Here is a 26,396-nt window from a genome sequence, read left to right as displayed (position 1 = left end):
AATGTTGGGTATTAATGAAGTTATTGTTTTTTTAATTATGATTGTGACATGTGGGCGTCATGCGCCCCGCGTCACGTGGAGCGCTGACGTCACATCTTGCGACACTTGGCGCGCTGACGTCGCACACCTAGTATCATCTGACGCATCTTTAGGGGTGTTTACTGGTACTGAGTGTACCATGGTCAGGGCTTCATGCAATGATGGTGGGGCGCTTATGCCTCGCGTCACTTGGTGTGCGGACGTCACGCGTTCCGTGTCATGTGACAAACCCGTAAGTGATGGCGATTGGCGCCTACTGCACCACGATCATATACAAAAGCACTCCAGAAGGTAAGTCTGTATTCACCTTGATAAAGGGCTATTTATAGTCTGAAACGCGTTGGTGTTTTTTGTTTGTATTTTTGATCCATTAAATAAGCTTTAATTTTCATTGTGGGAACGCACTCTTGTTGTTATTCACTGGCTTGCCAGCACTGGATGTAGAGTTCTGTTTTTTCTCCCCTTTTGATCATGTCAATCTACAGACGGAGGCACACTTAACCCCTGGATCGCTGGATACATTGGACTTACTTCAGATCGTGGACATTCATCCCATGTGAGTTTATTCCAGTTGATCTATACCTTCATTTGGACATTGAATTTATGTTACTATACTGTTCCATGGAATTGGATGTTTATTAGTACTGGTCACCGGCAGGTGTCTATTATTATATCCTTACTACCGTGCTATGTGGGATTATAGTATACCAGTCATACAGTACATCTTTTGGGACAGTTATTTTCTTTACACCAATATCTACTGAAGGGGTTAATTAACCACATACGATATTCATCATTGAACAATCCTTTAGTGCTGCTTTTTCTACTACAGAGCACCATACAACATCTTTTCGTTTATGAGGACGAAAGTTCATATGCATTTTAAAATCTGAACACAATGTTTTAGCTACAATGCCATTGTCTTGTAGTGGTGGTCCAGGGATAATCATTCAGTGAGAACTGAGAGTACATCATCGGGCAGAAGCCTGCTGTGTAACTGTGCTGTACAGAGGAGATTATAAACCATTCCTGTTATATACCTCCTGCCTGGTGCGTGACCTTACTGGGGGGAGAGGTTATAAGTTCTAATGTGGGAGATCACCTTCAGTTCCTTCCACAGATCAGTTCAGGCAGATGGAGGCGCTGCACTGCTAAAGAAATATGTGCGGTATGAACCCCAGAAGCCTTTTCCTGTTCCCCACTACCATCGGCGGACGACTCAGCCATCCTGTTGCCAGCAGGTATATGCCCCATACACCGTAGTAATGGACAAATCTCCCACCGGGTGGGGGAAACACTGTTTCACAGAATCTAAAGTTTGGACTTCTCTCACTGCTTTCTTATAAGACCTAAACATATGTGACACCTGCATGAACACATTGTTTTCCACATAAAGTAGGTATGCGACCGTGTCACACCTCGTCTGCGGCTCGGCTGCAGTCAGGCGGAATAATTATTTGTGCTGTTTTTTATGTTATTTGAGTTCATTACATGTCCGGCAGGTGGCGCACTGAATATCTCCGCCTGTGATACTCGCTAGCCACAGGTATATGTTCCCTTGAATGGTACAGTTGTAACCCCGCAGGTTTCTCAATACAAGATACAATGTAGACATGTCTTGCTTTAAACACTGCCTTTCTTTGTGTAATTGCCTTGTACTTTTCTATCATACTTTACTCAAATTACTATGCATGTGTCTCTGTCCGTTTGTACTCTATCTGACGTCTTTGATTATATTGCTACAAAGTACCCATTCTATGAAAAAAGAACTGAAATTCTGGAACAATTGTATTCGACACAACTTAAGCATTAATGAGTGCTTTATTAGAATAGCGCACCCCGGCATGAAGGGCGGGTACTGGACACTACACACATCATGGATGGGTATGTTCAATCATGGCATTTTTCGAAGGAGAAAGAGATTGCAAAGACCTTTCCTAACCGATCACTCCAATCTGCCTCCACTTGAGTACCTGCCACACCCGACTACCTGCCCCAATACCATTATGTTGCCAATACCCCCGTGTTGACGGGTGCTTTTGAGGAGTGGACTTATTGATCTCTTAATTATGTATTATATGTCCTTGTGATTTCATTAAATTATTTTGCAATATTATTAATTTTGCATTTTGTTGTATATCCCCTTTTGCGCCCTTTTTTGTGTTTATATATTTTTCCCAAACTGTCCCCTGTTTTCACCTCTTCACGAATCTACTACAATGACTACAAGGATATCTAAAAGGAATAGGCCCTCCATTTTGCCTACAGTCACCAGTGTAGTCGAACATTTGGAGTGTTTTATTATTTTACATTTTTCAGTTATATTATTTTAGTTTACTAACTATTTTTATGATTGGATACTTTACTTACTTTAAGAATTTTGGCAGGATATATGTACAGTATCTTACTGGTACAATTTTTGAGGGTGACATCGGAGCAATACTACATTCCCCCTTTTTTTCCTTATTTGTATATGTAAAGCATGTGGCAATGTATAATTCTACATCTTTACCCAAGCTGGCAATCATTTGGTGCTCTTGTTATAAATCTGTAAAAATCCTTATGTGGTTACTAACATAATGGCCACTTCAGTCAGTGTAACTCAGCAGCTACAATGTATCCTTACTGTATGTTACTACGGTAACATTATCTATTGTTACAGTTTACAGCTCAAACTGCTTGGAATATTGGCAACAGATTATTACAAACAGGGAAAGTGTTGCAAATATCTTGCACTGCTGGGGAAGTGTGTTAAAAACTGCTATAGAAATCAAAGGTATTTTAAAATGAATAAAAAATGGCATTAAGAGTTGAATAATAATTTAAAAAAATGCAGTGAGTATTATCTAGTACTACAGAGCTGATTTATTAAAAAAAAAAACATATAAGATTTCACGTTTTGCTACTTTAAAGTTACTGATGTTTAATTTACCAGCAAGGGGTAATAAAGTAGATAAGAAAGATACCAGTTTGTGCCATCTTTCAAATGAATGTACATTTGTACAGTTACTGTTTACAGTTTACTGATATAATATTTTTGTGGGTGACTTCAGGTTACTGTTGTTTAGGTTTCCTGGGAGATATAAAACATAAGAAAGATATATTTCATAGTTTGCACCATCTTGTTCAACCAAGAGTTTTGCATTTACTAATATAATCATTTTTGGGATGACTTAGTTTTACAGTTTATCCAAGAGGAATAATAGATGAGAAAGATCATCATCTTCCCCTCTCTGGTAGATGGCTATCGGCACACTTTATTATTGACAGGGAACCACAGACGTGCTCTGCAAACTCCCGTTATGAGGTATCTCTGGAGAGGCAAAACCGATCATCTTGCAGAACATGTGAACAGAGAAAAGACATTAAAGGAGTTCAGTGTTAATTAGAATGTCTTTCTCCAACAGATAAAAAAACAATCATACCAAAGGTGCTACAATAACAAATAATCATGGACAAATGGAAAAAAAATGGGGCCCTGTTTACTTTCTATCTAAAAGCCAAAGAAAATGGATAAAAAGAACTACGTTAACCGTCTATCCAGGACCGGTGCAACCACTAGGCGACTTAACAGTCTCCTAGGGTGGCACATTTTTGGGAACCGTGGTAGAAGAGGGGAAGAGGCAGCAGGAGAGGATGGCAGGCAGTGGCGGAAGAACAGGAGAGAGGATCGCTGGAGCAGAGGAGGATGGGGGGAGCAGGATGGCAGGGGGAGGAGTGTTCCCAAGCGGTCTGACCCAGAAGTCTTCACTTACTCCCATTGTCTGCCACTGCTACAGCGCAGCTCTTCCCCGGCCATCCTGCTCTGCTCCCATGATTCTCAGTCCTCTTCTCCCACGGCCACCCGCCATCCTCCCTTCTGCTGCCCTGCTCTGCTCCTGCTGTCGTCCATCCACTTGTCCCACCATCATCCTCCTCCTCCTCCTCGGTCCTCTTCTCCACTTCTGCCCTCCTCTTCTGCTGCCCTGCTTCAACCTCCACCAACTACAGTAGACATTGCTAAGAGGGTGAGATGAGGAGGTGGAGGAGGGGGGTGAGAGAGGAGGAGGGGGGTGAGAGGAGAGAGGATGAGGAGGGGGGGTGAGGAAGAATGGGTCTATAATAACGATTTTTGTTTTAAATCTGAAAGTTCTGGGGTGGGGGAGTTGGGGGGGGGGGGGTCCAGGGCTGAAAGTTTGCCTAGGATGCCGAATACCCTTGCACCAACCCTGCCTTTATCTGAACATGAGATTACTAAAGGGCTATATGATAAACCTTTTTTCAGTAGACAGTATGAGACCTTGCATTACTTTATATATGCAGAATTTCTGAAAATGCTATAATGGACAAATAAGCAGATATTTCACTCTAACCATGTAGGGACACAATTGATCAGACACCTTATAGAATGTACTGTATGTGTCTCTAATAGAGATGGGCATACATTTCGACAGAATTTGAATTCCATGCTGTTTGGCCAATTCCTTTCATCCACAGAATTCCGCTGATCAGTCTCATAAAAGGCAGATTTTTTCCCCCTATTACTTAAAATCCATCTGTACAGAAGGGAGGCTTCATTTGAGCCTCACCATTCTGATATTATGTGTCATTTGATTATTATTTTGCTTATACATTTCTGGCTTTAGCTTTGGTTCCCACTATTATTCCAGGTTGCATGTGTCTGTTTTTCCATACTTTTTGAGGTGTGAGAGAGTGATTTTATTATGTTTGTATGTTATGTGATGTGTCTTTAATAAATTTGTTATACTTGTTTACACCAGAGTGCTTTACGTGGGATACGTTGTTTCTATTTTTGTTTTTATATATATATATATTTATATATATATGTATATATATATAAAACAGGACAGGCTCTCCTATACTCAAAAACTCCAGTTATGAGGTATCTCTCTCTCTCTCTCTGTTATATATATATATATATATATATATATATATATATATATATATATATATATAAAATATATATATATATATATATATATATATATATAAAAAAATCACACTCAGTTGGCACACTGTAAACATAAGTAAGATGCTGATGCTTGCCCCATATGCACATGTAAAAAGTAGATTTTACCAGATTGGAGTCCGGAAAAAACGAGACAGCACACAGTCCAGTAGTTCCAATGAAGCTGTATTCAAAGTAACATGGCACCACCTCCAACGTTTCGGTCCACTCAACGTGACCTTCCTCAGGGACGTGCAATAAGTGAATGCTAATCCACCCCCTTATATACCCAAACAAATCAAAATTAAAATGAACTCACCCGTGTAGGGGCAACATTGCCCGCGAAACCGCGCCGCTGTGACACGCATGCAAATGCTGGAACGCATCGCCATCTTGGATTTACAAATGTGGATCGTCCTATTGAACTACGGTGGCCTCAATGGTCTGCCTGTAGGCACGATCGCGCATGCGCGGACTCCTCATTGCCCCTTATGCCGTGACCCGCAAAGAACTGCTGGAACGCATCGCCATATTGTATCCAATGGTATTACATAGTTAACCTAACTACGGTGGCCCGAATGGTGCATATGGCCACTATAGTGGCGGTTCGCGCATGCGCGAACCTCCCCAGGCGACTCAGTGAGCAAAATGCGATATAACGCAGGATCTTTACTACCCTTAATCTGTCCCCACTATGCGCATAACGGCGCCCACACTCAGACACAACCTCAAGGACATATATGAGGATCTGGTATTATAAATGCCCAAACTCTATAAAGAAGGGCACCTGGCAAATGGGACCGTTTAGGGAGGCTCTGATATATTAGCACAATAAAGCTTTTTGTGATGTGTGTAGTTATTTGCTTAAAAAAATATATACGCAAAAGGACCTGTTCCAGCACGAGAACGCATGGCACACACAGCAAACATACACAAACCAATTAAACAACAAACATGTGAAACGCTGTGTGCATCACAGTGAGGTATGTTGTTATCAATGTCCCACTATAATAAATACTATAACTACAATGACTAATAAAGTCTAAAATCGAAAACAAGATACCATGTGTGGTCAAACCAATCTATTCTTAAATAGAGGGACCAATAAGCTAATAGCATATACGCCTAACGAGACAACTTGTAATGGGCAAGAGTATGTCCACCCGGAGCCAATATTCATATTGTACTCCGTTAGCAATCTCTGTCCTAAAGACAGCTTGTAACCGACACGACATATTTAAACGACATGTCAGATATTTTGCAGTCTCAAATGCAACATGCAGTATCTAAGATCTCGAAGCGGGACATCGTGAACAATCCTGATGCACACACCAAAACCATAGGGTGATAAAGTGAAAATAACAATACAAGGGCACATATAGAAATAACACATGAAGAAGTAATGCAGAAATATTACAAAAGGAACACTGACAGGCAGAAGCACACAACCACAAAACAGTAAACAATTGTTCAGCAACACAAAATGTCATAGTCCTGATTTCATTCATAAGAAACATCCTAACGAAAAATCTTTGTTTAAGCCAAAAGGGGCCACTGTTTTTAATTCAAAGATGTGCCTCGCTTCGCTTTGCAATAAAAGTCTGTTTCTATCACCCCCTCGTGCGGGCGCTCGGACCTCTGAGATTGGCATGCACCTAAACGTTGCCAATGAATGTTTAAAGTCCCTGAAATGTTTGGCAACAGGGAGACATTTAAACTCCAAATCCTTGGCGTCTGTAGATAATGCTTTACGAATTGTTGAACGATGGATGGCTATGCGTTCTTTAAGCATTAGCACTGTCTTCCCAATATAAAGTAAACCACAGGGACATTTAATCAAATATATAACAAATTTTGATTCACAATTCAGATGTTGGTGAATTTTGATTTTGGTCCCATTGTGTGGATGGCAATAGAAAGACCCCACCTGCATATATTGGCAACGTTTAGGTGCATGCCAATCTCACAGGTCCGAGCGCCCGCACGAGGGGGTGATAGAAACAGACTTTTATTGCAAAGCGAAGCGAGGCACATCTTTGAATTAAAAACAGTGGCCCCTTTTGGCTTAAACGAAGATTTTTCGTTAGGATGTTTCTTATGAATGAAATCAGGACTATGACATTTTGTGTTGCTGAACAATTGTTTACTGTTTTGTGGTTGTGTGCTTCTGCCTGTCAGTGTTCCTTTTGTAATATTTCTGCATTACTTCTTCATGTGTTATTTCTATATGTGCCCTTGTATTGTTATTTTCACTTTATCACCCTATGGTTTTGGTGTGTGCATCAGGATTGTTCACGATGTCCCGCTTCGAGATCTTAGATACTGCATGTTGCATTTGAGACTGCAAAATATCTGACATGTCGTTTAAATATGTCGTGTCGGTTACAAGCTGTCTTTAGGACAGAGATTGCTAACGGAGTGCAATATGAATATTGGCTCCGGGTGGACATACTCTTGCCCATTACAAGTTGTCTCGTTAGGCGTATATGCTATAAGCTTATTGGTCCCTCTATTTAAGAATAGATTGGTTTGACCACACATGGTATCTTGTTTTCGATTTTAGACTTTATTAGTCATTGTAGTTATAGTATTTATTATAGTGGGACATTGATAACAACATACCTCACTGTGATGCACGCAGCGTTTCACATGTTTGTTGTTTAATTGGTTTGTGTATGTTTGCTGTGTGTGCCATGCGTTCTCGTGCTGGAACAGGTCCTTTTGCGTATATATTTTTTTAAGCAAATAACTACACACATCACAAAAAGCTTTATTGTGCTAATATATCAGAGCCTCCCTAAACGGTCCCATTTGCCAGGTGCCCTTCTTTATAGAGTTTGGGCATTTATAATACCAGATCCTCATATATGTCCTTGAGGTAGTGTCTGAGTGTGGGCGCCGTTATGCGCATAGTGGGGACAGATTAAGGGTAGTAAAGATCCTGCGTTATATCGCATTTTGCTCACTGAGTCGCCTGGGGAGGTTCGCGCATGCGCGAACCGCCACTATAGTGGCCATATGCACCATTCGGGCCACCGTAGTTAGGTTAACTATGTAATACCATTGGATACAATATGGCGATGCGTTCCAGCAGTTCTTTGCGGGTCACGGCATAAGGGGCAATGAGGAGTCCGCGCATGCGCGATCGTGCCTACAGGCAGACCATTGAGGCCACCGTAGTTCAATAGGACGATCCACATTTGTAAATCCAAGATGGCGATGCGTTCCAGCATTTGCATGCGTGTCACAGCGGCGCGGTTTCGCGGGCAATGTTGCCCCTACACGGGTGAGTTCATTTTAATTTTGATTTGTTTGGGTATATAAGGGGGTGGATTAGCATTCACTTATTGCACGTCCCTGAGGAAGGTCACGTTGAGTGGACCGAAACGTTGGAGGTGGTGCCATGTTACTTTGAATACAGCTTCATTGGAACTACTGGACTGTGTGCTGTCTCGTTTTTTCCGGACTCCAATCTGGTAAAATCTACATTTTATATATATATATATATATATATATATATATATATATATATATATACATACATACATACATACATATATGTGTGTATACATATGTGTGTATATATATATGTATATATATATATATATGTATGTATATATATATATATATATATATCTATATATATATATATATATACATACATATATATATATATATATATATATATATGGACGTTTCAACTTTACAGTCTTCCTCAGAGGCTAATCTGGCCCTTTAGCCCCTTAGGAAGACTGTAAAGTTGAAACGTGCGTAGGGTGAAGTTATGCACTACTAAATGACACTTTGTTGGAGGCATTCATATCGGAGACTGCATCATTCAGCCCAGTGGATGCTGTATCGGCCGTGAAGCAGAAGCTGCAGCTATTTGGTGTGCTGTCTGTCCAACTAACCCAGGCTGGTCTGAATGCTCACCACAAAGACACTTAAGTGCAATACTTTGTGTTTTTTTAATAATAAAGCAATATTACACTATTTTTGCTTTTCTCCTTGTATATGTGGATTTCTCCTCCCCCTTTGGAATATTGCCTGTGTTGATCTGGAGTACCTGTCTGGATGCAATCAAAGTTGGTCACCTGTGTTGATTTGGAGTACCTGTCTGGATGTAACTGGATGTAAAGTTGGTCACTTCTAATAACCACACTGCCTGAGTATCACATTAAACACGTGAGTGTAAAATCTGCAGTCTACAATACGAATTCTATTTCTCGGAAAAAAACAATGTTGCACTAATTTGTGTTTTAATTTCTTTCATGTCCCGATGAAATCTGCGCACCTGCTGTTCTTCATCGCATATATATATATACAGGGTCTCGACAAATGCACTCGCCCTCTCACCTGGGGTAAATGCATTTTGCTGCTGTCGAGTGTTACCTGCGGAGGGGTGTGGGGCCTATCCCATCTCATTTGAGCTTAAGAAGATGACGGGACCACTTCCACCCAGTGGATTGGATTACAATTAAAGAAGAGAAGACTCAAGAAAGAAGAAAATAATTTACCAGAAGTTGAGGAGCATTGCGTTGAGGCTCAAGAGGTTCCTGCTGAAGTCAGAACCGGAAGGTGAAGACATCAAAAGGTAAGAAAAACATTGATTGTAGGTTATTTTTCTTTTTTTGGTATTTTTATTGTATTTGAAACAAAAAAAATTGGTTGCCCATTGACTGCCAATGTGTTTTTCTATTCCCTTTGAGGGTACAGATATGTACAGTGACAAGCAATGCATTTTTTGGCAAATGCTTGTTTATATTTCCTGTATGTATTTTTGGTGCTTGTTTTTTTTTATTGTTGGTATCCCCGCAATGTTTAAATCTCCCGGTCACGCGACATGGGAGATTTAAACGCACAGGAGATACCGGCACCCCATACCGGGGCCTATAACTCAACAAACAGGGGGTCCCGAGGCTGAAATGAATGTGGTTCAACTCAGGAGACCCCCAAATCCTGTACTCTATTAGTAAAGATCACATTAGAGCATCTTCATTACCTTAGCGGCTAGCCACTACGGAAATGATTTTTTTTTTAAATACTAGTTTTCCGGAGCAGGGGGTCTCTTTAGCTAAACCGCATTGATTTCAGCCTCGGGGACCCACTACTTCCCAAGATACGGGCCCTGTTACGGGGTGCCGGTATCTCCTGCAGTATTTAAATCCCCCGGTCACGTGTCGCGGAGGATTTAAAAATGCCGGGGATACCGGCACCCCATACCGGGGCCTGTATCTCAGAAAATAGGGGCTCCCGCACACTAGTATTAAAATGAATATTTAAACTGCACGATCGCCTGTAAGAGCCATGCATGGAGATGCAGCGTCTCCGTGCAGCTCTTCCAGGCTGCAGTTTCAACAATCAGTTACCGAGCGATAGGACTTATAGCGAGATACCACTTAGGCTTTGTCCATAGTGCAGGATACGGTGTGAGCTATGTAGCTCGAGCCTAAACAAACACAAGGATGGCAATGCACATGCGCATAGTGTGCGCGATAGCCCGTGCACATGCGCAACAGGGTGAGCGGCACTTCGCAATAGAAACATTTTTGTATTTCCAGCGCAACGCATTTGCATTTTTTTTTACCGAACTTTAAAAAAATGCTGTTTTTTCTTAATGAATACCGTTTTGACCGACATGTTTTATAGGGCGATAAAACAATGCAAAGTCGATCGGCAATGCACTGATTTTATCGCAGTTTAGTGAATAGGCCCCTAACTCTTCTGTATTTGATTTGGAAAAAAAAAAGGAAAAGGCTCAAACATTAGTTCTACCTGAAAATTCTTCTGCAGCAAAGTTATCAGTGACTGTCACAAGTTACATCTTGTTCTCCAGTGGGACAGGTCACACATTTTCCATCTATGGGGCCTATGCAGAGAGCAGCGAATTTTAAAATTGGCGAATTTATTAAAAAGTAGCTTTTTTGGAGAATTTTAATCTCCATATGCAGAGAAGTGCGAATTCTGCTATGTTTAACATGGATGCGTGTGGCGAGTTTAAATTGGCGAGATGCGCGCTTCAGAAATGTGTTAAAACAAATTCGCGCCTTTTTTTTCCCTTTGCAATGGCCGCGAGCGGCAGTTTTTTGTGGCGAGGCAAAACGGAGACAATCGCGCCATTTTATTGGCGCGAACAGCCGCTAGATGCCGTTCGCGCCTCTCTGAATACGGATATTTTTAAAACTGGCGAGATTGAGGTTCTCGCCAGCCGCGAGGCGAGTTTTACAAATAGAAAAGAAAAATTGGCGCGTTTTTCGGAACTCGCCATTTTCTGCTGCTTTCTGCGCGATTTTCTCCAAAAAATGGCGAATTTCGAAATAGCGCTGCTCTCTGCATAGGCCCCTATGTCTCCTAACTGGTTAGCAGGGGTTAGGGTAGCTGGAATACATACTTCTTGCAGTTCTCCATAGCATGTTCTCACACCTGACAAATTTCAGAAAATTAAGTGTAATAAAATAAAAATGTTCACTTGGTTTAAAGTTCACCCCCAAAAATATGTAAAAAAAAAATATGTACATGTAGTTGACAAACTAATTTAAAATACATGTGTTTATAATAAAAAATTGAATATAATTGGCAGAGAAGAGCATGCAAATTGAGTTGTCTTAAGACAGAACAGTATGAGACAGAAATCATGCACGCCTTATTGGTCTTTAACCATGTATTGCAATGCGTAACCAAGGATCCACATCTTTTAATGATTTGACATATTGCTTTCTGTGAATTGTCATGCCTGACAGACCCTTGTTGTAATGCATCTCTGAGGGTTAAAACATCTAACTTTTTAAATAAGAAAAATAAAAGTACATTTTCCCATATAAGAAAATAGAATCAATGTTTAATATGAAGTTTTTACTCTAGGTTTGTTTAATATACATTATTTAAGGTAGGCTTTATCTATTTCTTGAGATATTTACCTTTTATAATAGCACTCTGCCTCCTTTAATGATGGAAGTGCCTACAACCCACTGTAGACATAATCCAGCACTAAATGAGTTAAAATGTTTGCATGGTGCAGTGTTTTTTTTTTTTTAAATTCAACTTAAATGGTTTTACAATGTATGCAACACATTATAGTTTTAGTAGTTTACAAGCAAATCTCAAGTTTAAATGTAACAGAAAATGATGTTAACCACCTTGCTCTTATTCAGACATCTAGGGATTGGTTTAGTAAAAAAAAATAACCCAATGAGAAAGAGAATAATTAAAATAATGAGCATAGTATTTAAAGAAGTTCATATTATTGCAAGATACAGTTTACATATGTTTTGTTAGGATATAAATATACTGTACAAAAAACTATTACTCTTGTTAGCAAAAACATTTCCCAAGCATACCGTTAAATATGGGGTGAAATGGCATAGGATCAAATAAGGGCGGGAAAATATTAAGGTTTACCTCCCATTACTGTATGGCTGCAACACACAGCTCCACTGAAGAAAAAAAGAAAAAGTGGGTGTGTTTGCTGAGCACGTGTGTTGTAAGTGAAACTTGTTTGCGTTTTGTCTTTGAAATTGTATTTAGATTTGTATGATTTTGATTGAATGAGACTTTTGAGAGTATAATTTATTTTATTTATTTTTCTGCAGAAATTTCCATATTATCAGTTGTAATACAAGATATAATTGACTTAAGATAACTAGAGTAAGATACATATATTTTGGATTGTAAAGTATCTAAATGCCGTTACTCTCAAAAGTCTTTCATTCAATCAAAATAAAATTTCAGTGACAAAACGCAAAGAAGTTTGCTCGGCACACACCCCTCCTTTTTTTTTTTTATAATCATTACAGTTACTAAATTATATTAATCTATATACAATTCGTGTGTCATATGTTTACACACCGCGCATGTTTTGCACTTCTCCATTTTTAATTATAAATAGTAGATTTCTTAAATTTCAGCTATTTGCACTTCTATATTTGTACTCACTAGGAATTCCTCTAATAACACTGTTCCTTTTATTTGTGTATGTATAGTGTATAACACACACACACACACACACACACACACACACACACACACACACACACACACACACACACACACACACACACACACACACACACACACACACACACACACACACACACACACACACACACACTGTTCCCCCCGTTTCAGTTTCCCCAATCCCAGTTGTAACACAGCCACCACTGTGAACTCATGACCTCCATGATGAGTTTCTTGCACCAAAGCATCATGGGAACTGTCGTTGTTTGTCTCTGGTATAGATTGTTTTATCTTATGTTGGTGCGCCTGATCGCATTTTCGTCTCCATCAATTACTTTTAGTGAGAATTTTGAACCAGCGGTAGCGCGCTCTCGCTCGTGCACGCACCTGATTGCTTTTTTTGTCTCCATGATGGACTTTTGGTCCTATGAGAATTAGGTAGGTGTCAATAGACAAGAGCTACTGTAGGTAAAGATGTAAGTGTATTTATATATTGATGAAGAAATTTGTAAAAAAAAAACAATATTGGCATACAGTACACACATGTAGCAAGACTTACTGATCTAGTGACTGTTGGTAAATAAGTAAAATGCATTGGCATGTCACAGCGCGGGAAACCGGCCAAAAGAAAGCCGCGCGCCCTCCGCGGTTTGAAAATTCCCGCGGTGGCGGCCGCTTTAGGATAAAGGCGGCCGCCACTGTATGTGTGTGTATAGCAGGGTCCCCCTGGTGCCCTGTGTCCCTTTAACTCTCAGCGTAGTCATGCCTGACAGCGGTGGCAGGGACAGGTGCGGGCGGCACTGTGGGGGAGTATGGAGTGGCGATCGGCGAGGCTCCCGCGGCTCCCTCTGCAGTGCGTCACCATTTTGTGTATGCTTGCACATGTGCAGAAGCAGTTGTGCATGCGCAATAGGTATCCAAGTGCGACAGCCATCTTGTTACACCTCGCGCATGCGCAGCAGGTCCTGAGCGGTTGCCATTACACCCAAACGCCCCGCATGGGGACTAAAACACTCAGCAGCCACTGGGGCTGTTAGATCACATGGTTTGAGCCTGCCAATCGGGCTGCAGCAATCCCCTGTAACCACGCCAGTCGGAGCTGGGACACGGAAGGGGGAAGAGGTATGTGCAGGTGTCTGTGGCACCTGTACTATGCCAGATATCCCTATTAGGCCCCAGCTGGGCCCCGACTCCCCTGTTTAGCTTGTGGTTGCTGTGGGAACAGGCCCATAGATAGGGACACTGCCCCTGTAGCACTAGCACATAGGAACACAGACAACACGCGACTGCATCCTGTCCTCAGGTGGTCTTGGACCAGACACCTGCTCCATAAGAGACTCTCATCAGTTTGGGACCCTCCAGTCGGATACCACTCACTGCGGTGGCAGACTCATCGCTGACATCGCTGGATCAGTGGATCCTATCTTCTATCGCGTGCCCAGGTGTGGGATCACCTGGCAGGTACCCAACGCATCAGTGCACCAACCAAACACTTTAGTGGGCAGAGCTGTACTACACATTGGGTGGGGAATTACCTTGTGAACGCCAGGGTGGTTGGGTGCCAAAGGGCCCCTTTCATTACTTTGGGGACTGTGTTCCAGGTGGGGGACAAAGGGCTGGTTGGTACGGCCATGTGTGGTCTGGTGGATGGTGGGATTATATATATTTTATGAGTTACTTCTGGTTGCCTATAGTAAAATCATTATCTTACATCAGTGTGTAATTCCTTATGTGTCTTGTAACTGAGGTATTCCACACAGTAGAATCCCGTACAGGTGGAGGCACTACCGAGCATCACTCAGGTGCACTCCAGGTTCCCAGTGGTGGAGGCTCAGATCTCCTGGGCACCACAGGTATATATACAGTATACATATATATAATATATATATATGTGAAAAGATATATGAAGTGGCGCCTTGCAAACACAAAAAGTACACAGATGTCAGGAATAGGTCTCAAACGCTGCAATAAACTAGACCATATGTGTTATAGAAGAGTGCAATAAGCTATATCATAAAGTGCAAGAATATCAACTAATATAAAACATACAAATGACTAATTAATATATGAAAATAATAATTAAAATGTACTGTATATAGGTGATATAAGATGCAAAAAACAGTCCCAGTACACTGTTCTTTAGAGTCCCTTGAAGATATCTAGAAAAAAGACAAACAGAAAACAGGCGCACTCATAGTGTAGTAAAGTTACAAAATTTTATATGGAACTGGATTAAAATATAAACTGCGCACTCACAAACAAAGTGGGTTTGATAGCATGTATGAGATAATTACTCAATCGCCAACAGATACAGCAGGGTCCAAGCAGAGCCTCCACTGTAACTCCAGTGTCCCGTCTACGTGTACAGGGGGGCAGGTGTTTGCAACAGACACTCCATGTAACCGGATGTGGAATGTGCGCGCCGTGTTCTTCCCCCTCTGGTCTCACCGCCGACGGGTACACGTCCTCAGCTGTCAGGACGTCCGTCTGCTCACACCAACACATGGCTCTTCCTGATCAGCTTGTAATACTCCCTGCATGAGAACACTGCTGCTGTTAACCCCCAGCAGCAGTGTTAACAGCAGCAGTGTTCTCGTTCTCGCAAGTTACCATGGTGATTTATTATGTCACCATGGCCTATAAATATTGGGGGTGGGGGCTTAAGGCCTTAGACCCCAGGAGGATCATGAAGTAACATCTTAAAAGAAGCGTTGGGGGTCTCATTTTGTGTAGGTTTCATATGTAACTTGTATAAGTGTATGAAGTCATCTTTTGTGATTTTCTATATGAGGGAAAATGCCCCTCTTAGTACTAGGGCCACGACCAAGAAAACAGACCATTTCTGTACCAGTGATATCGGGGGCTTGTGTGTTTATCCCCAGCTGGGACACCTTAAGAGTGACTCTCCAGTGGCATGTACCACGTTGGGCTTGCCTGTACCATAAGTCCAGGCCAAGAAACTGCAGGCACCATTGATAGAGACTTTAAGGGCACCATGCAGGATGATGGGGAATGGGAACTCTGAAGGAAAGCACCCCAAAAAAGTAGTCTCTAGGAGTCTGTACCATCCTCTTGTATTTACATAGTTACATAGTAGATGAGGTTGAAAAAAGACATACAGTGGCGGCCGCCTTTATCCTAATGCGGCCGTATCTGCGCAACTCTGATTACCGCGGGCAGATGCAGTTTTTTTTTCCCCTCGGAATATTCTCTGATATTGTAGCGCTCGTAATATTGAATGCATGAACATGAATGCGGTATGAATGCGGCATGAACGCGGTGAAGTGCGGTAAAACTCCGTGGCATTCGGAAAATATCCCCGAAAAAATTCGGAAATATTGGAGAATAAAAGGGGCCGTGGCTGTAGGTCCATCAAGTTCAACCAATGCTAAATTTAGACAACAGATACTTTATCCTATATCTATACTTACTTATTGATCCAGAGGAAGGCAAACAAAAAACCCCAGTGTCATATCATCCAATGATATCTCATAAGGGGAAAAATAAATTCCTTCCTGACTCCAAGAATTGGCAATCGGATTAATCCCTGAATCAACATCCTTCCCATGTATACTTATTTGGTATATCCCTGTATAACTTTCCCATCTAAAAAGATGTCCAACCTTTTTTGAACAAATATTGTATCTGCCATCAGAGTCTCCATGGGTAAGGAATTCCACATTTTAACTGCCCTTACTATAAAGAACCCTTTCCTTTGTTGCTGGTGAAATCTCCTTTCCTCCAACCTTTGCTATCCAATTAATTTTCACTAAGTGCGCCAGCAAGTCTAATTTATTTTTCGGAAAAAAAAACACATACAGCTTTGTTTTACTGCGCACACACTCACTGCACGCACACTCACCGCACGCACACTCACCGTGCGCACACTCTCACCACACACACTAACCACGCACACTCACCGTGCACACTCTCACTGCGCACACTCTCACTGTGCACACTCTTACCATGCACACACTCACCGTACACACTCACTGCGCACACTCTCACTGTGCACACTAACTGCACACCTCACTGCGCACACTCACTGTGCACACTCACAGCACACACTCACTGTGCACACTCACTGTGCAAACTCTCACTGTGCACTGCGCACACTCACTGCGCACACACTCACTGCACACACTCACAGCTCACTGCGCACACACTCACTACGCACACAACACCCCCCTACCCCTACCTCCGATGTCAGCTGCTTTGTCTGCATGGCTGGGGCTGGGTGCAGGGCTGGGGGGTGGAGGAGGGGAGGGATCAGTGTGGCTGCTGGGAGAAGGGGAATGCAGTGGACTCACACCACACACACACCACACACAGAGCCCCCCCCCTTCCCCCTACCTCCGATGTCAGCTGCTTTGTCTGCCTGTGCAGATCGGTGCAGGGCTGGGGGGGTTGTTGGAGGAGAGAAATCAGTGCGGCTGCTGGGAGAAGGGGACTCATAGCACACACACACCACACACACAGCCACCCCCCCCCACTCCCCCACCTCCGATGTCAGCTGCTTTGTCTGCCTGTGGGGATCGGTGCGGGGTTGTGGGGGGGGGGGGAATCGGTGGAGGATTGGGGGGCGATCCGTGCAGGGCTGGGGGGGAGGAGGAAGAGGGATCAGTACGGCTGCTGAGAGAAGGGGAATGCAGAGGACTTGTGCTGCAGCCAGCGCCTCACTCCACATCTTCCTCCCTCCTCCTCCCGATCCAACATTGGACCGCAAGTGGCAAAATATTTTGTCGGATATAGTCTGACATTTGACCGGAAAGGGTTAAGAGATGGCCCCGAGTTCTTTGTACTGCACGTGGGATGAATAGTTCTTTTGAAAGCTCCTTGTATTGTCCCCAAATATATTTGTATATAATTATCATATCCCCTCTTAGACGCCTCTTTTCTAATGTAAATAAATCTAATTTAGCTAGCCTCTCCTCATAAGTTAGAATGTCTATCCCCTTTATTAATTTGGTAGCTCTTCTCTGCACTCTCTCTAGTTCCAGAATGTCTTTTCTTAGGATTGGTGCCCAAAATTGTACACCATATTCAAGGTGTGGTCTTACTAATGCTTTGTAAAGGGGCATAATTATGTTTACTTCCCTTCCATCCATTGCCCGTTTGATGCAAGATAAGATCTTGTTTGCCTTTGCAGCTACTGCATGACATTGGGCACTATTGCTAAGCCTGCTGTCTACATGCACTCCTAAATCCTTCTCCATCAAGGATTCCCCCAATATATCTCCATTTAATTTGTAAGTCGCCTTTTTATTCTTGCATCCCAAATGCATAACCTTACATTTATCTGTATTAAACCTCATCTGCCATTTACCTGCCCACGTTTCCAGCCTCTCCAAATCCTTCTGAAGAGAAATTACAGGAGAGAGAAGGTGTGTTCCTCCCCCTGCGGTACACGTCAAAGGTGACTAAGCCATGTGGACCTTCCTGGATAAGTTGTGTTGGATCCAGAGAAGCATATCTATATGAAAACCTGTCCTTTCTGAAGTGAATAAAACTTGTCCTGTTTGTTTAAAAGTCTCTGGTGCCCTTTTTATCATCATCTATTGTCTACCTCAAGGCTTGCACACCCAGCCAGCCAGACACCAGACCCTGAGATCCACGTAAAGAGAGTCCAGTGCACAACACCTGCACTTACTGTATACATACACCTGTGCAACTCACTCCTTTTAAACCAGGTAAGGAGAGGGGTAACATATACATATATACTATATAGTATATATACATTTATATAGGGTATATGTGCATACACAGTACTGTATATGCATTTGTATATGTATTGTTTTGTCTCTTTGTGGTATTCATTGCAATTACCATATTTCTCTCAATACTTATACAGTAGATCCCTGATATGAATACCATTGCATTGGTCTGGCATACATTAAACTCCAATCTGTGCAAGTATATGAAGCGAGCTAACAAAGATGAAATAGTGAAGGTGATAAATACATATTGGAATGAATGTACAGAATGAGTGATGAAATATGCAACAATTACATCAACCATATGAGGAATGTGTTAGCAGCAAACAGAATAAGGATAGCAACAGGAATGTAAATGAAGCAATACATTTTACGTCTTGATGTAGTTTTTTTTTAACTATCCTGAACAAAATGTACTGTACTAAATTCTGTATTATTGCACCTAAAACAAGTAAAGGGAAGGTGGTGTGTTGAATATGAGCTCCAAGTTTATTTGCTTACAGTATTTGCCTCGCTGCGGTTTGAATTAAGCCTAATACTGTCACGGCTGTGCTCGCCACAAACCTGGGTCAGACCGCGTGGCTGAGGTGGGGTTGTAAAAGCACCGACCTTAGACCGCGCAGGCGGATCCGGATTGCGCAGTTCGTAGTCGTACGTAGCAGGATCAGGATAGGAGAAGACAGCATCGTCGGTGGACACGCCAGGGTCCGGACTGGAGACATCAGGGTAAACGTTGTTCAAGCAGGAGTTCGGCAACAGGTAGTCAGGAGAGCCCCGCTTCAGCTTAGGAGCGCGGGAGTGGCTTCTGCGCGTGCGGCGACTATGGCCTATGGTACTGGTCTCAGGAGGTGGTAGACAGACCAGAGTAGCACACCGCCTAGCTGCACTGGTAAACCAGTGCTTCAGCGCAAGAGTCCTGAGCGGGCTGGGGAATCCTCCGTTACAGCGCAGGAACCAGGAGGCTGAAGACGCAGAGGAATCCTCCGTTTCAGCGCAGGAACCAGGACACGGCCTCTCTAGATTAGGGAAAGAGTAGGCCCCAGGAACCAGGAAGCTGAAGATACACAGGGAAACCTCCGCTTCAGTGCAGGAAGCCAGGAGGCTGAAGACGCAGGGGAAACCTCCACTTCAGCACAGGCGACAGGAACAGACCGCTGCGTGAATATAGCAGCCGGTCACAGGAAACAAGGAGCTGAAGTAACAAGGAGAGTACTCAGCTTCAGCACAGGAAACAGGAACTGACCGCTGCATGAGACTAGCAGCCGGTCACAGGAACCAGGGAGTTGAAGACAACAAGGAGAATACTCCGCTTCAGCACAGGAACAGACCGCTGCGTGACACTAGCAGCCGGTCTCAGGAACCAAGGAGACAGACAAGACAAGGCTTATGGCAGAACACAGAGATATCCAGGAAGGACTATGCTCGGCAGGGAGCATTGTGGGAAAGCAGCACTTAAAGGTCAGAGAACCAATGGCAGAAGGGGCGTGTGGCAGTATTGCTTTAGTGAGTGAATCCAGGCTGCAGTAAATATCAGGGGAAGTGTTCCAGGACTGCACAAATCTGCAAGGTAAGGCAAACAGTAAACCGAGGAGCGGATTCCTTACAGTACCCCCCCCTTCACGTGAGACCTCCGGGCGAACAAGACCACTCATAGAGTTGGGGGACCAGGACTTGTTCCTGAACCGTCTAGGATTGGTGTTAGAGTCATGGTCCAGAGACTCGTGGTCACTCCTTTGTGTACCCCCACCCGCCGGAGAGAACTGCGGCCAGACAGGGCCATCCATGGGTCTCGGGGACATCGAGTTGTTCCTAAAGTTTTTTAGGCGGAAAGAGGATCCGTAAACGAGTAGTTCCTTGGTGAGTACTGTTCTAGGATATGAGAGTGGTGGTAGAGATATCATTGGTACATGGCTCGCCCCGCGAAATGGCTTGGGAATCCAAGGCTGTGAAGAACCAGAGGGTTCCGGAGCAGAAACGGCAGAAGAACCCCCACTGGGAACCCACTTTATAGTAATGGGACCAGAATTTAGGATAAGCGGCCTTGATAGTTGATCGAATATACCAGGACGACCTTCGGGACAGACAAAGTCTTGGCTGACCTCTGCATGTAGGAATTTGAGAGGGACTTCTCCTCCAGAGGTCTCCCAGGTAGTGGTCAGCGAGTGTATAGGGAGGGTGGGAGCATTTCTCGGTATTGGTATGGAAGGTGACAGGGCAAGCAGTAAACCAGAGACCGAAATCTTGGGATACGTACAGAGTATTTCCAACTCAAAGGAAATAACAGGGGCAACAGAAGGTTCCGAGGGGGAAAACCATGGTTTCACAGAGGCAGAGAAGCACTCAGCAGTGGAGCTCCCAAATACTGGGGAACCCTCAGTGGGAGATAGTATTGTCTGGGGAGTAGGAATAGGCTTTGGGGCTTTAATATCAGAAACTTGAGAATCAGGCAGAGCAAGGGTAGCGGAGGGAGGGGAGCTAACCTCAGAAGCTGAAGTCTGTACTTCAGTGACAGGGACCTGAGTGACTACAAAAACAGCAGCGAGTAAAGGAATTGACTCCGGAGCTGGAGGCTTGGAATCCATAACAGAAACATCTCGCAAAGCAGGGGTACCGATAGGAGAACTAGCGTCAGGAGTTGGTGCCTGGGAATCAGTGACTGGTAATGGGAGAGTAATGATGGGAGTTAAAGAGACAATGGGCCTCATGCAGTAAGCGACGATTATGTGAAATCGGCAAGCTTATCGATTAGTCATGTTATTGGCGTTTTTCCCTCTCCGTATGCAGTAAGTGCCGAATACATTCAAAATCAACCAGAAAACAAATCCGCCCACTCTCACGATGATGAGCCGATCACACACAGGTGTATCGGCGTGCGTGGCGGGGTGCTGTTAGGTTGCACAATCACAAATCTTGCTGAATCAGGCGAAACAAGCATGTTTTTGATTGCGCGCCATATTTAAAGGCAACGTGTACTGCTAATCATTCTCTGTGTTGTTGGGAGTGAGAGAGAGAGAGAGACGCACAGAGCTGGACGATTGAAGATTTGCATATTGACTGAGAGACTTGTTGTGTATTGGGTGAGCTTTGTCCTTTGTTGTTTTGTTTACATCTTTGTCTTGTTTTATATGTGGAAGTGGGTCGTGTGATTGCCTGTACATTTCTTGTCTGTTTTTTGTGAGTGCTGGAAGTATGCCCGCAAAGCGTGGGAAGAGTGATGCTGGTGGGAGTGGGAGTGCTACTCGTGGGAGTACGCGTCGGAGTGAACGTTCTGTTCAGGGGAGTGATGTTGCTGGTGCACCGAGTGGTGTTGCTGGGAGTGGGAGTGCTGTTGTTGGGAGTGGGAGTGCTGGTGCTGCGAGTGGTGTTGCTGGGAGTGGGAGTGCTGTTGTTGGGAGTGGGAGTGCTGTTGTTGGGAGTGGGAGTGCTGTTGCTGTGAGTGGGAGTGCTGGTGCTGGGAGTGCTGGTGCTAGGAGTGTGAGTGCTGGTGCTAGGAGTGTGAGTGCTGGTGCTAGGAGTGTGAGTGCTGGTGCTAGGAGTGGGAGTGCTGGTGCTGGGAGTGCTGCTGGTGGCGCAGTTGCTGATGGGGTGTCTGGTGGTGGCGTGCTTGCTGGTGGCCAGCTTTTGGAGGCTCTTCCATTGGAAGAAGGAGAGTCCAGTCAGCACCAGCCAAGCTCTGACCCTAAACCTGCTCGGAAGAAACGTGTGGAGAAGCCACGTAATCCTCGCTTCAATGACCAGGAAAATAGGGCTCTTGTCACTGGCATTCTGGAGCACTATGACAGTCTCTATGGACATTTAGTAGGTAAGTGTAACTTTACATTTATTATTCAAATACATGTGATCCTAGGTCATCTGAGTTTTGTTCATATGCAAATATGGGTACACAATATCTTTCTATGTTCATTAGTGTGGAAACACAGCTTTTTATCATGCCTTACAAGGACAAATAAACACAGGCGGTCAATTTGCCAGAACTGCATACAATATGAATGCAACCTTGCTTACATGTATAGGTTTAGTAGTGAATGCTCATGTGCTGCACATATTACACATAAAACAGCATGTTTGATATCTCTTGGAACAGCTAGCAGTGTAGGAAACTGGTGCTTATATTATTATTAATTTACCTCATATCTTTTATATGTTTTTCAAGGGCGGACAAGTGCAGCAAGCAAAAAAGAAATGTGGGACACAATAGTCATTGGTGTCAATGCCTGTGGGAATAGTGTCAGGGACAAGTATCATTGTCGGAAAAGATTTGATGATATTAGGTCCAAATTGAAAAAGAAAATACAAGACCAACGCGTGCATGCTACTGGCACTGGAGGTGGGCCCACACCACAACGTCTCATATTGACTCCATTGGAGGAGCTGCTTCGGCCAAAATTACTTACCGTCGTCGTGGAAGGCTTGGCTGGTGACCGTGACATTGGAATTTATCCGTCACAATTTCCAGCAGGTGATAAATATTACTGTACTAGTCGTGTGGTTGCTTACAGTTATTTTGCATATTTACACTGCTTTTTATACTGTCTTCACAATATAAGCATACCTGCATCTATATATGTATATGTCTGATTCTGTATATATATATCTCAAAATAGACATATATGTAGTAGTCCTACTAAAAGCAGTAACTAATATAGCACGTGCCATTGCGTGCTCATTTACATGTGAATTCCCAAAATGCATAGCTGCAGTGGAAGCAATTGATGGTGGGCGAAGATGGGGAACAACAGGGTAGTACACATGTGTAACACATGTTCATGAGAAATTATTAGTAGCTACAGGTACAGAACAGAAATATGTATCATATTATTGTGTATTTTATTGATTTTACTCCGACAAACATGACATTACTGCCTATTTTAAGCATGCATCAAAGAAATTGCATGTAACGGCCTACAAACATCACTGGCACTAACACATCTATAGTTGCTTATGAAAAGGTCCATTTTTGCTTTATGTCATATACAGACAGCATAATGAGGCACACGTATCATATGTTATGTCATTGTTTTCATAACTTAAACACTGCAGATGACTACTTACTGCACCGACACACTTTATTCGAGCAAATACCCGGTATGTACCTGGCAGATACCTGGAATGCGCCACTCCTCACCTCTGACAAGCCCCGTTGCATTTGCCTTCCCAGCCTGGGTTCATGCCTGGCTGATGGGCGGCTGATCTGTTAAATGATAATGATTAGGATTTAATAGGCTGCAATGCTTCGCGTGTCTACCAGATGGCATAAATTCATGAATTGTAATGCAGTATATATATATATACTGTGCAGTATTGCAGCCAGCGGGAATAAAATGCTTCAATCCCTGCTTGGAAAATAACTCAATGCACTCGGGCAGAAAACAGTCACAAACCTCAATACACCCGGGTATACCCGAATTCGTGGGACTAGCCAAGCTCGAATAAAGTGTGTCGCCAGTGTAGCTCATCTACCATTGTGTTAAAGCAGCTGCAATTAATATCTCATCACAGCATACACTTCAACAGAGGGGGTGGGGTTCAGCACACACACTAATTACAGCCTCATTTCACGGTCAACTTAGTTCAGACCATTTGCACCTGTTTCAAGTCATTGAAAGGTGTGGCTGATTAGGCTTTTTGGGGAAGGGAATACCTTTCTTACAACCTGAATAGCACAACTGAAGTTAATCACACTCATTTGAAAGCTTAACTCTAGCTACTAAATGCCCCAACAACTCATTACTTATCAAAGCGTACGTCACACATTAGTTCACTCATATCTATAGTTGAACTACTATGAAAGACACATTATCACACACTGCATGTGTTGTCTTGTTGAGTCACAGCCACATTCAGGTGTGCCACATCTTCGATTAATGTACCACACATATCCTCTACCAAAAACAACACTTTTTGCAATATGACCACCTTCATGATAACCATTGTGAATGGTCATCTCATGATAGTTATGTACATTATGATACTGCTATCACTACACAACATATGATTTTTATGTACTCATTTAATCTATTTATCCTCACGCATTACTGCAGAAACATAGTATGTTGTATGTTAGGGAACTCAAAAATTCTAAGTACACAGGCATGTACAGTGTTATTACAACTATTTATGTTCACTTTCACACACATTTTCGGTTAAGGAACTGATGTTGTTAGTTAATCATAAATACAGAACATACAATAAGTGTTTGTTCAATATTTACACATGTAAATGTAAAACTTATGTTATTGTTATATATAGTTGCCCCTGGAGGACATGTGTCACCTGAGATGGAACAAGTGTCTTCACCTGGGTCAGCCAGCTCAACACTACTAGAAGGTGAGTGTATCATTTGCTGGCCATATAATATGTGCTCTTCTATATGTTATGTTGTCATGTGCATTATTTGTTTTGCACATCTTCTTTAAATAGGATTACTTAGTGTCAGTGAAAATTAAGTGTAAGGCAACATGTATTGTGTTAGTGATGTTAATTATCATGTAGGACTTCTGAGTTTAGAGCAACTTTTCATTCATTCATATTTCATACTGAGTCCAAACATTATTCGTAAGTCAAGGTAGTTTTTAATGAGGTTATAAAACGTATGCTAACATGTTAGGTGTTACTTAGGACACAGTACAATTACATAGTAACACAGCAAACATTAACATGCCATTTAATAATGTGTACATTTCTTTTTAGAACATCATGGTGATGAGGATGATGAGTATGATGAGGATGACGCCACAGAAGAGACTGAAATACAATCATGTGACCATGAAGAGGTGCCAATAGAAACTGTTGTACCGCCAAATCGTCCATCAACTTCCACATACGATGCAATTGTAGCTTCAGAGGGAAAAATAGTGGACGCAGAAAATCGTCGCCATTCAGACATGATGACAGTGCTGGAAAGGATGATTGGACTGCAGGAAGAAACAGTATCACAATTGGCACATCTCCACAGAGTCTTCATTGAAGTGCCTAAACAGTTGCAAAAAATCAACACCTCATTCGAAGCATTAGTTGTTCAGCAAACACAAGCTAATTACTGGAGAATGACTAATGTACCACAATTCAACACCTCCCAGCCAGGATCTGTTCATGCAGGTCAGTTTTCACCACATTCATCTGATATTCATTCACCAGGCCCAAATGTTAGCGGTCAAGTAGCAGACATTGCTGTGCAGGTTCCTGATGACATCCTACCGCTGCCATCTGTACAAATTCAGCAGCAGACACCTACAAAGGAGGCGACAAAAACAAAACAAGACACACATGAAACAGACCAACCATCACTTGTGCAGTGTCTACCAACTTGCTCACATGTGTCACTGGGCACAAGCCCTGTCCGTGAACAGTCACTACCCAAAAGCCCTGTAGGTGAGTCGCTGCCCAAAAGCCCTGTAGGTGAATCGCTGCCCAAAAGCCCTGTAGGTGAGTCGCTGCCCAAAAGCCCTGTAGGTGAGTCGCTGCCCAAAAGCCCTGTAGGTGAATCGCTGCCCAAAAGCCCTGTAGGTGAATCACTGCCCAAAAGCCCTGTAGGTGAGTCACTGGCCACAAGCCCTGTAGGTGAGTCACTGGCCACAAGCCCCGTAGGTGAACAGTCACTGGCCACAAGCCCTGCCCGTGAAGTGCCAGAGGCCACTCAAAGTGGCTCTGTTGTGCCTAAAGTTGGTGGCAAAAGAAAAAGGAAAATTCAAGAGACAACAAGCAGGCCTGTTACTCGCTCGCAAAAGGAACAAAAAAAATAA

General features: G+C 43.0%; 1 protein-coding gene across 1 annotated transcript; it reads left to right on the top strand.

Annotated features, from left to right (window-relative positions):
- The first annotated feature begins 278 nt into the window (after nt 1-278).
- LOC142500438 (uncharacterized) lies at nt 279-26,396 on the top strand. The gene is made up of 3 exons (XM_075610193.1): nt 279-330; nt 24,904-24,981; nt 25,345-26,396. The coding sequence occupies exons 1-3, from the start codon at nt 279-281 to the stop codon at nt 26,394-26,396; spliced, it is 1,182 nt and encodes a 393-aa protein (XP_075466308.1).

Source organism: Ascaphus truei, chromosome 1, assembly GCF_040206685.1.
Source record: "Ascaphus truei isolate aAscTru1 chromosome 1, aAscTru1.hap1, whole genome shotgun sequence".
NCBI classification, from domain to species: domain Eukaryota; kingdom Metazoa; phylum Chordata; class Amphibia; order Anura; family Ascaphidae; genus Ascaphus; species Ascaphus truei.
The sequence above is the reverse complement of the archived record's forward strand: the minus strand, read 5'-3'. Positions and strand labels throughout refer to the sequence as shown.

Excerpts from the sequence above, each read along its gene's own strand:
- LOC142500438 (XM_075610193.1), top strand. The coding sequence starts at position 279 with ATGGCGATTGGCGCCTACTGCACCACGATCATATACAAAAGCACTCCA. Across the intron at positions 331-24,903 it reads ATACAAAAGCACTCCAGAAG|TTGCCCCTGGAGGACATGTG; the intron begins GTAAGTCTGTAT and ends TGTTATATATAG. Across the intron at positions 24,982-25,344 it reads CAGCTCAACACTACTAGAAG|AACATCATGGTGATGAGGAT; the intron begins GTGAGTGTATCA and ends ATTTCTTTTTAG.